Source organism: Quercus lobata, chromosome 1 (genome assembly GCF_001633185.2).
Source record: "Quercus lobata isolate SW786 chromosome 1, ValleyOak3.0 Primary Assembly, whole genome shotgun sequence".
Lineage (NCBI taxonomy): Eukaryota > Viridiplantae > Streptophyta > Magnoliopsida > Fagales > Fagaceae > Quercus > Quercus lobata.
In genome coordinates, this window is record NC_044904.1 from 28268828 (window position 1) to 28282876 (window position 14049).

General features: G+C 36.3%; 2 protein-coding genes across 2 annotated transcripts; both read right to left on the bottom strand.

The window, feature by feature from the left end:
* Nucleotides 1–5823: 5823 nt before the first annotated feature.
* Nucleotides 5824–6786, bottom strand: LOC115951959. The gene has a single exon (XM_031069072.1). It carries the CDS (start codon nucleotides 6784–6786, stop codon nucleotides 5824–5826), a length of 963 nt encoding a protein of 320 aa, XP_030924932.1.
* On the bottom strand, nucleotides 6783–8387 carry LOC115951967. Its single transcript, XM_031069078.1, has one exon. The coding sequence runs from the start codon at nucleotides 8385–8387 to the stop codon at nucleotides 6783–6785; it is 1605 nt and encodes a 534-aa protein (XP_030924938.1).
* Nucleotides 8388–14049: the final 5662 nt, after the last annotated feature.

Below are 14049 nucleotides of genomic sequence, written 5' to 3' on the forward strand. Positions count from 1 at the left end.
TCATGTTGGTGAAAAATCATAATCCCTTCAATGTGAATTAAAATATATAACCATCAAACAATAGTAATATTATGGAAACAAAAAATTTTAGCAAACATCACATAAACACAACCACACAAGAACACCAAATTTTACGTGGAAAATCCTCTAGTGTAAAGGGAAAAATCACGGGACAGCTCTAAAAAATATCTATTATGAAATAGAGATTACAACTATTAAGTTTATGCTAAACTTGAGTCTACAATAATTTGGATATACAATAAATAAATTTCAAAGAATAAATGCAATCTCACCACAAAGTCACTAGCAAAATCTTCTTCTGAATACTCCAATTCTCCATGGTTGTAACACTCAAAAGCTCAATGAGAACTCCACCAATTTATTTTCCTTACGTGTAACTTGAGTAAAGAAAAATTTTTTTTTTTTTTTTTTTTTTTTTTCACTCTCTCACACTTTCACTGTATTTCTCTCTATCTCTTCACATACTGACATACCTCTCAAGTGGCTGAATATCTCTTTTGGTTTTGCTCACTTTAGAACTCACACAAAGTGGCCGAATGGCTCTCTGTTTTTGCTTCAGCTCACCACAAGGCCGAATGGCCTCCATTTTCTTTCTTTTCTTCTTTGCAGTTTACAGCGTGTCCCACACGCCTAAGTTAAGTCTCATAAAGAGGCAAGGCTGACATGAAGACTTACGGAAGCAAGCTCATAAATGAGCTTTGACAAGTCATGGGCTGGACCCACACGGTGCTTTGCACCCAACAGATCATACCATTAGTGTTTTTTAGTATGATACTAAAGAGCAATAATTATTGAATGGACACTCTAAATTACAATTTTATAATATTTATAAAAAAATATTACTAAAGTATTTGTTATGCTTTGCCGTTTGCAGTGAACAATCAAAAGTTAAATATTTGAATAGGTGTATTTACTATTTTGATTAGGGTGAGGTTCAATTTAAAGATTTGAAGGATAAAATCTACTTGTGAAACCCTTCATGTTAATGTTGCACTCATTAAAAACTAAGGATTAACCATTAAAGGACAACAATGAAAATCTAAGGATCAACCATAAAAGGACAATTCATAAAAGCTCACGAGAAAGTGTTTAATTGTAACCCTTTTTTGGATGGGTTGTGATCCTTATCTCCCAAAGTGATCCTTATCTCCCAGAGTAGTTATTGAGAGCCTACTTGGTCCTCAACATCTATTCTTCACCTTGACTATCATGCTTGATTAAATAGCTAAACTTAAATCCCATCAACCAGTCTATTCATTGGTCCACTATCAATCCTACGCAAAATTCTTTCTCAAAAAAAAAAAAAAAATTCCTACGCAAATAATTGTGTTGACCCAGTGTTTTTTTTTTTTTTTTTTTTTTTGAATTTTTAATTTTTCGCTAAAAGACATAAATAATTAAAGCTGAATTGTTTATGGTAACACTGAAAACTAGATATTTCAAGATGAATGTTCATGTTGAGGTTGGTTTCCATCTCCGACCGAAAAATTAAACAGAACACCTAAGCAATACGTTACATATCAAAAGGGCGAGATTCATTAACCAAAGCAAAATATGAATGCAATCTTTTTTCTTCTTTTATTAAAAAACACACAAAACACAATACACAGTAGAAGCAGGGAAAGCTGCAACACGATGCTGTTCCTTCAGTCTATCAAAATATTCAATAGTTTATACCTTGTTAATTAATCACACCTCAGCACAGGGAAAGAAAATACATGCACGGTTATTTATGAGTTTTATTTCATTTCTAGTGCATATCTTGGGCTATAAATCTATAATGAAATTAATAAACTCTAAATGTTAGCATTTGATATACAAAGTGCATAATTCTGATGAAATTTGAACTTTCTATCTTCTTGGTTAGATAATCAATGCTATAACAACTTAAAACTTGTGTAAAATAGGGATAACAAGGCTTGTTTGGTAACATAGTTTGAGCAACAGTTGTTTTTGTTTAAACAATACAACATGTATTTTCACAACACTTTTTATGTACACGTATTTTCACAACACTTAAATAACGTTATTAGAACAACATTATCAAACGGGCTACAAGATTCCCGACATGTTTCCTTTGGAGGGCTTGACACAAATGAACAATCCTTGTCTAGCATATATATTATATGTATAGTATCCTATTTGGAGGAAAGTTTTACTGTATATTGTTGTCCTTAGTATCATTATCATAGCATGTGTCAAGTCTAAAAAACTCTGTATTAAACTGTATGTAATAAACAGTGGTGGTTTTATGAATTTTTTTTAAGGGGTTCATTCAAATTTGTGTCCTCTTTGAAAATAATATTTTTCTTATTTGATCATTAGGATAATAAGATAGGCATTTTCTAATAAGTTATAACCCATGATCTGAATGAAGATTTTTCAAGTCAACACAAAATTCTCTTAAAAGATAAATCTTAGGTAAGAGATGAATATTGTGAAAACATGTGATTTCTTTATTAAAAAATTATCTGTAATACTAGAAAGAGAATAAAGGATAAATTATAAGTTTATTAGATATATATTTTTTAGTATAATGAAAATATTAATTATTAATGCTAAGATTAAATCTTGCAAATCATTATTATAAAGTACTATAATAAAGTTATTAATTATTGTTGTTAAGTGAAATTTTTTTTTTTTTTTTGAGAAGAAAAGCTATTTGATAAATATGCATCAAGAGTTTGGAAAATCATCCATTACAAAAGACATGATATCCATTGGAACACACTCCAACCAAATTTGAGTCGAAAGAGAAGATCTCGCTCGTTGGGCTAAGGCATGCGCAACCGCATTGCCTTGCCGACCTACATGAGCGAAAGAGATACTCTGAAAAGAGTTTGAGAGAGAAGAGATATCCGCTAAGAGATGACCTCCACTAGAAAGAACCAATCCCGATCCCTTTAAGGCATTAACCACCGAAAGAGAGTCGCCTTCGCATACACAACGAAGATGTTCCAATTCTGCAGAAAAGGAAACCGCACGCCTTGCAGCCAAGAGTTCCAGGATCTCCACTGTTGGAGGTTTTGTAATTTGCTCGGATAGGGCTGCCACCACCTGACCCTGGCAAGACCGAATTACCACTCCCAACCCCGCCCTGTCAGACTCCCCAAACATCGCTCCGTCAAAATTAATCTTCACTGAACCAGCTGCTGGCGGAGACCACCTGTGAGGAGTAGACCGGTTCCTGATAATTGGAGAGCTGTCCGTGTGTTTTTTAAAATCTTGGAGGTAAGTCTTGGCAAAGCCAGCGACATTACAGAGAGGCAGAGGGTTGTCATGGAGCCGAACCTTGTTCCTCTGAGTCCAGATAGCCCAGGCAGTAACTGCAAATAAAGCCAATGCAGTTGGTTTGTCACGAACAAAATGCAAAACGTCTGAAAAGGATTCAAAAGCCGCTGCACTTCTGTCCACCCAGCCAAATTCTGCATCCCAAACAACTTTAATACACTCACAACTCCATAAAGCATGTTCCACAGTTTCCGGGCCACCAACACACCGAGGACAATCTACATCTTCCAAGATTTTCCGCTTCCTTAAATTTACCTTAGAGGGCAGCGAGTTTGTGCAAGCCTTCCAAAGAAAATGCTTGATCTTCCCTGGAACCTTCAACTTCCATAAACACTTCCAAAAACCCCTCTGAACGTCAGAAACAAGAGGACGGTTTGTGTCCCTATATTGAAATTCGCATAGAGACTTGTAACCGGATTTAACTGAGTAAGCTCCAGATTTTTCAGACTTCCAAACCAAAATGTCAGGTTGGGGAGTGAAACTCAGAGGCAGAGACTTAATGAGTTTTGCATCAGGTGGATGAAAACATAAATCAATAAGATTAACATTCCACCAACCTGTGACTGGATCAATCAAGGACTTCACAGTAGACTCCGGAGCAAGGTGAACGGCAGGGGAGTTAATTCTACCATTTGGACTTGGCAGCCACACATCCTTATAAATTCGGACAAAATCATCGTTGCCCACTCTCCAAGAGGACCCCTTTTCAATTAAATCTCTGGACCAAAGGATGCTCTTCCAAGCGAAGGAGCCGGAAGAAGATTTTGCCTCAAAAATAGAACTATTTGGGAAATATTTTGCCTTGAAAACTCTATAAAATAGAGATTCCCTATCATGCAGCAGCCTCCATAGCTGTTTCGCCAACATTGCTTTATTGAATTTGCAAAGATCTTTAAAGCCAAGACCCCCTTCGCTCTTTTGCTGGCACAACAACTCCCATTTTGCCCAATGGATTTTTCTTCTATCTCCCCTTTGCCCCCACCAAAATTTCCTAATGAGCTTCTCAATATCTTGACAAAGCCCCAAAGGCAACCGAAAACAACTCATGGCAAACATAGGGATGGCTTGAACTACCGCTTTCAAAAGGACTTCTTTGCCCGCTTGAGACAAAATTTTTTCCTTTCATCCTTGAAGCTTACCCCAAACTCTATCTTTAATATAATTCAAGCTCGCCTTCTTTCTTCTTCCCACCACTGCCGGCAGCCCAAGATACCTTTCGTATTCCTTAATTTCAGGCACTCCAAGCAGATTTTTAACTTCTTCCTTAGTAGCAAAAGAGGTATTACTACTAAAGAAAAGAGTCGTCTTATCCGGATTTATTTTTTGACCCGAGGCCCGTTCATATTTGCCCAAAATCTCTTGAATTTTTTCCACATCCCCCACGCTAGCACGGCAAAATAATAAACTATCGTCAGCGAAAAGGAGATGGGAGATCTTTGGCCCATTTCTACAAAGAGACACTCCCTTAATGCATTTCCTATCCACCGCTTGTTCAATTAGCCCGTTAAGGCCTTCAGAGCATAATAGAAAAAGGTAAGGGGAAAGAGGGTCCCCTTGGCGTATGCCACGAGTCGGGATGATATGGCCTTGAGGTTCGCCATTGACCAAAATCGAATAAGTCACAGATTTTACACACTCCATAATCCATCCTATCCAAGTTGAATTAAATCCCATCCTCTCCATGATCCTTTGGAGGAAAGCCCACTCTAAGCGATCATACGCTTTGCTCATATCCAACTTTAAGGCCATATAACCCGTTTTTCCCAATTTTTTTCTTTTCATATGGTGTAAAGTCTCAAAGGCTACCAAGATATTATCGGAAATAGCTTTATTCGATTGGAATGCACTCTGAGATTCAGAGATAATGTGGGGTAATACTTTCTTCAGCCTGTTAGCCAACACTTTTGACACCAATTTATACAAAATATTACATAGAGCAATGGGACGAAATTCAGAAACAAATTCAGGACATTTCACTTTAGGAATAAGAGTAATGAAGGTGTGATTCAGACCTGATTCAATTGAGGAAGAGTTTAGACAAGAGATCACCGCTTTGACTACATCATCCCCAATGCTCTCCCAATAATGTTGGAAGAAAATCGGAGGCATTCCATCAGGACCCGGCGCTTTCAAAGGGGCCATTTGCTTTAAAGCTATCTCTACCTCTTCCTTTGAGAAGTTTCTGGTTAGGCTGCTGTTCATATCCTCGGAAACCACCCCTTTTGTGTAAAGAATCACTTCCTCAAGCTCTTGCGGATTGGAGGAAGTAAATAGGTTTTTATAATACTCTACAATCATCCCCGAAACCTCTTGATTACCCGAAAACAATCTGCCCTCAAGATCTTTAAGAACAGAAATGTTATTTCGTCGAAATCGCTGAGAAGCACGGTTATGAAAATAACTTGTATTTTTGTCACCCGAAACCATCCAGTGAACATGGCTTCGCTGTTGCCACATTTTTTCCTCCAATCTAAGAAGCTCGGCAACCTCCCCTTTTAATTGAAGAAAAAACTATATACTTCCTCCATTCACCGCCACTTCTTCAGCTTCCATCAAAGTCTTTTTTTTCTCCCTTAAAGTATTGGCAATGTTGCAAAAACCCTTCTTACTCCATACTTTCAACTGAGCTTTACAGGATTCCACATTCTGAATAACTTTGGGCATGGGCGGCTCAAAGGAGATATTTTTCCAAGCTCTTTTAACAGAATCGTGGCAGCCCTGCTCCTCAAGCCACATTTGTTCAAACCTCCAGGGGCATTGGGGCTTTGACGTGATCCCCTCAGGAAGGATCAAAATTGGACTATGGTCGGAGGAAGCACAAACCAATGTAATAACCTTTGAAGCAGGAAATAAATCATACCATGCCACCGAACTCACTGCTCTATCCAGCCTTTCCCACACAACACCACCATCCGGGAATTTTTTGAACCAAGTGAATTTGTTTCCTTCAAAACCAAGATCGAACAGACCACATTCATCAAGAACTTCTCGAAATTTTTGCATCTGCCCATACGGTCGTAGCCGTCCTCCTAACTTCTCATGAGTTTTCAAAAGTTCGTTAAAATCACCACCGCACAACCACGGAATCGAAAAGCGATTATTTAAATCTCTTAATAAATCCCAAGATTTCCACCGAAGCTGAGTTTCAGGTGCTCCGTAAAAACCCGTAAAACGCCAACCATTTTCATTTCCTCTATTAACCAAAGCATCAATGTGATTATGGGAGGAAGACATTACCTGTAAATCCAAGTCTTTTTTCCAAAACAACACCAAACCACCACCACGGGTTGATCTAGAGACCCCATGATGATGACCAAAACGAAATGAGTCACGTAAACTAATTAGCCTAAATTCATCCAGCCATGTTTCGGCTAAAAACATCACTGAGGGATCTTGTGCCCGAATTAAGTCTCCGAGCTCTTGAACTGTCTGCCGGTTCCCAAGCCCCCGACAGTTCCAACATAGAATACTCATTGGCTCCGGCGAGGTTGCTCAACAACCTCCGCCGATCTAAGAAGCATAGCAAACACCTCACCTTGCTTTTTTGTTTCCCCCTCCTTCCTCTGTTTTTTCATCTTTTCTGCAGAAAACTCCTCACTGCCTTCTAATTCCCCTGCTTTACGTTTCAGAGCTTCAGTCCCATGCATAAACTCTTCTCTCATTTCCGGATTGGGCCTATTTTTTAATCTTGTCCACTGGCCTCTCTTAATTTCACCTACTGGACCGGGCCCAAGGTCTGTTATCCCCTGCGTTTCAGAACTAGTTTTGTTTAGGTTTCCTTTGCTCGATGGGCCAGGCCCATTCCCATCCCTAGATTTTATTGTACAGCCTTTTCCCTCTTTCGCGCCCTTTTTTTGTAAGTCCATAGTAGCCTGCTCCGAACCACTTCCCAACGAGACTAACCCCCTGTTTTGCCTGTTCTCTTCTTGGGAACTCTGAACTTTTTGATTGCTTTCTAGACTTTCCCTTATAACCGTTGGGTCTTCCTGTGAGCCTAGTCTCAAAAAGTTATCTTTTGTCTGCTGCATACTATCGGGTTTCCTGGGATTTGACAAGGGCTGCGTTGGTGAAGCTGCCTTTTCACTCTCCGTACCAGTCGCCTCGAAAACTATTACTTTATTTCTATTTTCTGACTTTCCTCGGAAACCGGCTGCCAAGTTGGGTTCAGTGAAAATTTCCTCCTCCTCCGTCGCTATCTCCATTCGCTCTACTTCTCCACCGCTTGAATCCCCAGCTTCACTGGTTTGATTCCTTTGTTTCACTTCTCCGTTCTTATTTCCCATTCTCGCCTCCTGTGAACTGGTCTGCCTGGACTCAAAGCCTTTGACTTCTAAGCTCCTACTCTTGTTTGGGCCAAACGGGTTTGCTCTAATCCAGTTACCAAATTGTTGTTGATCAACTGATAGAGTCCCTTTGCTCTTTATCCATACTTCGCATTCTTTATCATCATGCAAGAGCCTACCGCACCAGTAACACACATTGGGGAGTCTTTCATACTGAAAAGAGACCCACTGTGTCTGGCCTTCTTCGAACGTCACTTTCCTCCCCCGACATAAGGGGCGAGTCGTATCCACTTTGACCCTGATGCATAGAAAAGTCCACCCCTTCCATTCAGAATCCTCACTTTGCTTGATAACAGGACCGATAGTATCACCTATTTCCTTTGCCGTCTCCTTTGTCATATACTTATAAGGTATATCATGTATTTGAATCCAAAAAGCACAGAAACTAAAGTCTATATCTTTAATGGCCTTCCTACCATCAAAACGTTGAACACTCACCAGATGTCTATCGTAGGACCACGGTTCACCGAGAAGAACTTTTTCCGCGTCAACTTCCATATCAAAATCGAAAAGCAAGATATTGTTTCCTGCATTTGAAATATGAAAACGATCCCTCGTTCTCCATAGAGGCCGGAAAGTGCGAGCCACCGCCTCGATATTCAATGCTCGTCTAGTATAGAATTTTGCTGCTAGAACAAACTTAGACTCTTGGTGTTTATTAGACAAAATAACAGATTTCCCTTCCCTAACCGATAAGGACAAGTTATCACATTTACTCGTTAATTCCTCCATCTCACCACCACTCTGTTTACCAGCCCACTGTTCTGTTTCCCCACCCCACGAAAAAACAACCCCAAGCCCTCCTAGTGACCGTGTCACTATAGGGAAACCAACTCTTCTTTCTCAAAGAGAAAGGAAACAACACTGCTACAGAGCCCTACCACAGAGAGAAACCCCCTGCAGCTTGAGGCGTCTGAGAACTTCTAAGGCCAAAAAATTTTTGTTAAGTGAACTTTAATTATTGTTGCTTAGAATACGTACTTTAGCTTATTATTTATTAGTTTTTATCTTTACTCTTTTCAATTCTTTTATTTAACAATTTAACTTAACTTTGAAAACTTATTGGTCTTTATAATTCATTAGGAATAATTTTGTTGTGTCTTTTCCATTGCTCTATTAAAAGTTCAAAACAACAATGCAATCATTTAAAAAAAAAAAAAAAATTGTCTTCACTCCCCACTATCCCACACCTCACTTCCACTACCTCACACTAATTGTTTTTTAGTGTTTACACTTGAGTTAGGTTCAAGTTACACCTGGTGTAACTTTAAGCGAAGTTACACCACTTAATATTTTTTAATTGGATGTGAATATTGATAAATCCACCGTTAAATTACATTATCTTCATATATTCTCCATGTTTACAAAATTTCAAGGTAATCAAAGATTAATGGTCATGTCATCAACCAATTGTTAAAATTCAAATTTTTGTAGTTTAAAATAATGCATAAAAGATGAATTTATGGATTAAATGGTAAATAATATCTGATTGATATAAAAATTGGCATGCATGTTAAGAACATATAGAACTTGTAATTCAACGGTTAAATTTTCAAAAAATTAATTCAATAACAAGTTATTGGGTGGTGTAACATTGCTTAGAGTTATACCAGGTGTAACTTGAACCTAACTCTTTACACTTTACTGTTTACTTAATTATCTTTTTCTGAGATTTGTTGTTGGACTTGCTACGTGTTTTTTTTTTCCCCCTAAATTTTAAATCAAATTGGTTTGTTTTTAGATTTTTTCTTTTTGTTTAAAAATGTCAAGATAGAGATTGGTGTTCAATTGGTTTGTTATTGGGTTTCTTTTAGGAGGGTTCAAATTTTTATTTTAGGGTTGTTATAACCAAAAAAAATTATAAAATTATTATATATAAATTTTTTTTTTTTTTTGACCCAAGTCAGTGGTTCAATTGAACCCCCTCAAGTCAATATGGCGCCGCCACTAGTAATAAAGTACAAGGGTCAGCCTTGTATATATCGGTAGACAAATATGATGAACAAATAACCTACAACTATGAGCCTAAGTCTATTGGGTTTATACTCTAATAATATTCTAATAATATGAATCAGTTATGTATCGAAGCAAATGTAGTATAGATACCAAAACTCTTTTGTCTAATTGCTACTCTTGGCATGCTAAACACGTAAACAGATTGCTGAATGAAATAGCTAGGCCTTATTTTGTAACAAGGTCTGAACTATACCCATCTCAGACATCCCAAGCGAGCTGCTTGTAGAGGATTTTGGAGATGGAGACAGGTCCCTCTTTGTCTTTTTGCAATAATACTCATGATTACTAAGTAAAAAAAAAAATCTGGTACTTAGAAAGTAACGCAGGGTCCTCTTCGATCATTATATGTCGAAGACATATGATAAACCTGAATATATACTATCACATTCCAGAACAAGAGAGCGTTTTGAATTGGTGGAGGTTAAACAAAGGTGGGGTGTCACTCTATTCAAAAATTGACTAAAGTAGACTTTTGATCTTTAGAATTTGAAATTGTTTTCATTTTGACAATTTATTTTTTATTCAGTTTTCTATTTAATTTTTTATGTTTTAAAATTTTCAACGTGAAAATGAAAATTTTAAAACATAAATAGCTAATATAAAAATGAAATCAAATATAAAACGCCAAAATAAACATTTTGAAATATAAAGGATAGAAGTGAAAACAATCCCAAACATGAAAGGCCAACGTATAGTTTATATCTAAAATTTCAATTTAAATCCCCACGTGTTATAAATTGCTTTAATTCAATTTAAAAAATCTTAAATTGATCCCAAGTGATATGTAGCAAAATAAATAAATTAAATCAACAAGTTAATTAATTAGAAATTTTATACACAAAAAGGTATAGTAACGGTTAAATATTCTTCAAATTCCTACTTTGATTTGGTTTCGTTTTTCTTGATATGAAAGTAAAATTTTTTTCCTTGCTCAATAAGGAAATATATTCCTTATCCACCAAGAAAAGCATTCTTTATCTACCAAAAAATGAATTCATTGTCCAAATGGAAATTGTTATTTTTGTCTTCTAAATAGACAAAACTACAAAAGGTTTGGTGGCTTTGGTTCAATGGTCTTCTTACAGAGAGAGAGATTTTGAGTTTGTGTTTGTACCGCAATTAGTTTGTGAGAGGGCCCTTTGTGCCGCAATTTGTGGTTGGCTTTGGTTTGTTGGTTTTAGTTAAAGAGAAATCTCTTTGAGTGTAATGTGGAGTAGAGCAAAATTTCTTTTTGTATTAGTTGTAGTCCCTTGTATTTGTATTTGTGAGGGAGAAATATTTTGGGTGTATTGGAGTTTAGGGTTATGTGAGAGTGTCTCTATATTATCTTTGTATTATCCCAATTTGTTAGTGAAAAGTTTTCTTCATCATTGCTCAGGGGTGTAGGTAAAGGCTAAACCATGTAGACATCCTGTGTTCTTTTTTGTGTGTGGCTCTAGAAAGCACGGACGCGGCTGGAGGGTGCCGCACCCGAGTCCGACGCGGTTGACTGCGCATTGGTGCCGCGTCAAAGTGTTATTTTTTTTTTTCCAAATTCGCGCCGACGCGGCTCGATTCGCGCCGAATCAGCTTCGATTCGCACTGAACCGAGCTGATTCGGCCATAATCGGGCCGTATTTGTCAGCGATCGATGCGGCAAAAATAGGCCGAAATCGGCCTTGAAACTCGCCGTAGCAGCCGAAATTTTGACCTCAAATGTGTTTCTTGCCTTCTTCTTTCTTTGTTTTGTGAATCAAGTATATTAATGTGTTTTTTAAGAATATTTTAATAGTAAAAATATATAGAAAATATAAATAAAAATATTTTTAATAAGTTTTTAATCGCTGAGTCCCGCCGCACCCGCACTCTACTTTTTCAAAAATTGCCGAGTCCTGCACCCGCACCCGAGTCCCGAAACGCACCCGTGCTTCATAGGTGTGGCTGTGGTTGTGGCTATCTATTTTTCAAATTCTCTTCATTCTCATTATTTCTTAAGCCCATAATAATTTCACAATCAATTTTGGTATTTTGAATTCCGTTCTTCTTTACAACATTAACCACATCTATCAAATATCAAATCTAAGACAATAATAAAAACAAAAGCAATAAAAGTAAATGCACAAATTTGGTTACGAAGTGAAAAAAGTAATGAAGAATCTCTTCAAAGAAAAACCCACACTCTGAAGACACAAACAGTCGTGTAAAAATTCAATATTGGAAAAGCACTTACAACGACCTACTTACAAAACGCTTGTACAACTAGATACTCTATTATAACCTCAGCAAATGTCATGCTTGCCTTTTAAGCTGCCAAGTCCCAGATATTTTGGAATCTCCCTAAAAAAATTTGATCCATGAACTCCTTGTCCACATAAATGAAGACCTCTGCCAATTCAAAGAACTTCCTTATTGATTTGTTGCATGTAGTGAACTTGCTAGAAAAAGTTGTGTGGTTTCAAGAACAGTTTAGAGCTCATGGTGTAGAGGCCCTAGAGGGACGTACAATGGCTTTGTTTGAGATGATTTTAATTTTCACATATCGGTGTGATTGCAAGTGTATTGATGACCTTAAGTATCGACGCTAAGACTACTTAACTAGTTAACTATGCTGTGTCAATTATTGATGAGGTATTTGAGTAAAAATGATCATTGAAGTGTTAAAAGGCTACAATTTAAAGGATTAATAGGACTACAAGTTTGCATGAAAGTTAAATGATTCCAATCAAATTGAAATAAATTGGAAGACTTTAAACATCTACAACTAAGAACTTGCTATGAATCTAATAGAACTTCATAATCATGAAAAGCAACAATTACAGTAATCAACTTACTAGCATGAACTTAATATAAGGATCCTACAAACTAAAAGGAAATACAAATATGCGGAGAGACATCTTTGTTGAGTAGTGTATAATGGGAGAGGTGTGTGTTCAATATGAGAAACAGGTCCTCTGTTTATACTTGAGGTCGATCTACGGTGTTTACCAACAATTGCTGACAATTATCAATAGTTTCTTCTCTTCACGTGGAAATTTTTCCTTGTATTTTAATGACACGTGTCTCAATTTCAGGCATTATCCAAGATTTGAACTATCATTATTCTCTGATTTAGCATGTTTCCTTCTGCGCACCCTCTTTACACGAGTTACAACCCTATTTCTCCATTTGTTACTCTATTGGCGAGTTATTAAATATGTTTTATCCAACAAGTTTTTCTTGTTTTTTTTGTAGGCACAATGATGATTTTTCGTCATTTAGGCTTACGAAGAAATGATTCCTGCTTCTAAAAGTTGTGCATAAGGTGCTTTTATGTAGATGCACAAAGTAAGATTAAAAATAAGGATGAACTCCTTTTCTAATAGAATTTGGATTTCAAGTCGCTGCATTTTTTCTCGATCTAAATTGCTTATCGCTCAAGCAAGTTTTTTAAGATTTAGCATAATTGTGAGATCTTCAAATAGTTATATCTCTCTCATTTCAAATCTAAATTGGATCAACTTTTTTTCCGTTTGGAAGCTTCAAATGTTTACTGCTTTACTTTCCAATGAATCAAGTTTGACTTAGAAATTCATTAGGGTTCAAATGATATGGGTAAAAGATCATCAATTCTTTATCTTTGAACAAGTTGAAACTTTGTCATATTTGAGCAGTTTTTTTTCCCCAAAACTAACCTTAACACAACTTTATTAATACAACCCAATTTTCACATGCCACATCTTTAAACCCTAACATACATACATACATATACATATATATATATATATATATATGATTGGTGCCAATCCACTCAATTGTGTCCTTTTCTTTAAAAATGAATTGATAGGATAAAAATTAATGGTATGGACAAAAAGACATAAACTGAAACGCTTTCAAAATTTTGGGGATGATATACAAACTCTTTAAAGTCTAGGAAAAAAAATAATTCTGTCAATGATATTTGTATTCCATGTAAAAGAAAAATAGACAATCACATTATATGACTTTTTAATATTTTATATATACATTGAAAAGAACGACCGAAATTTTTGAATTTGAATTTACTTTTTAAATATAATTAATATTGATGGAAAGTAGGTTTTCATTAGTATGAAAGAGTATTTATGGAGATATTTTTCATCTATGTAGATAATTTATTTTGGAGTTGATATTTTTGTTTGCTTTTATACTATCAATTGTCACAAATCAAAAAAGTTACTCTCGCAATAAATTTATACGAATTCGTTATATTGGAAAAATTAACTTAAATTAATCTACCCACACCAAAAATAAAAATAAAAAGATCATGGATTTGTTATATGTTAGGAGCAGCAAGGGGAGAGTTTAAAGTTAAACCTCAAAAGAACTGAAAGCAATAATGAAACAGTACTTGGAGAGATTATGAGATAATTGACTGAAGCAA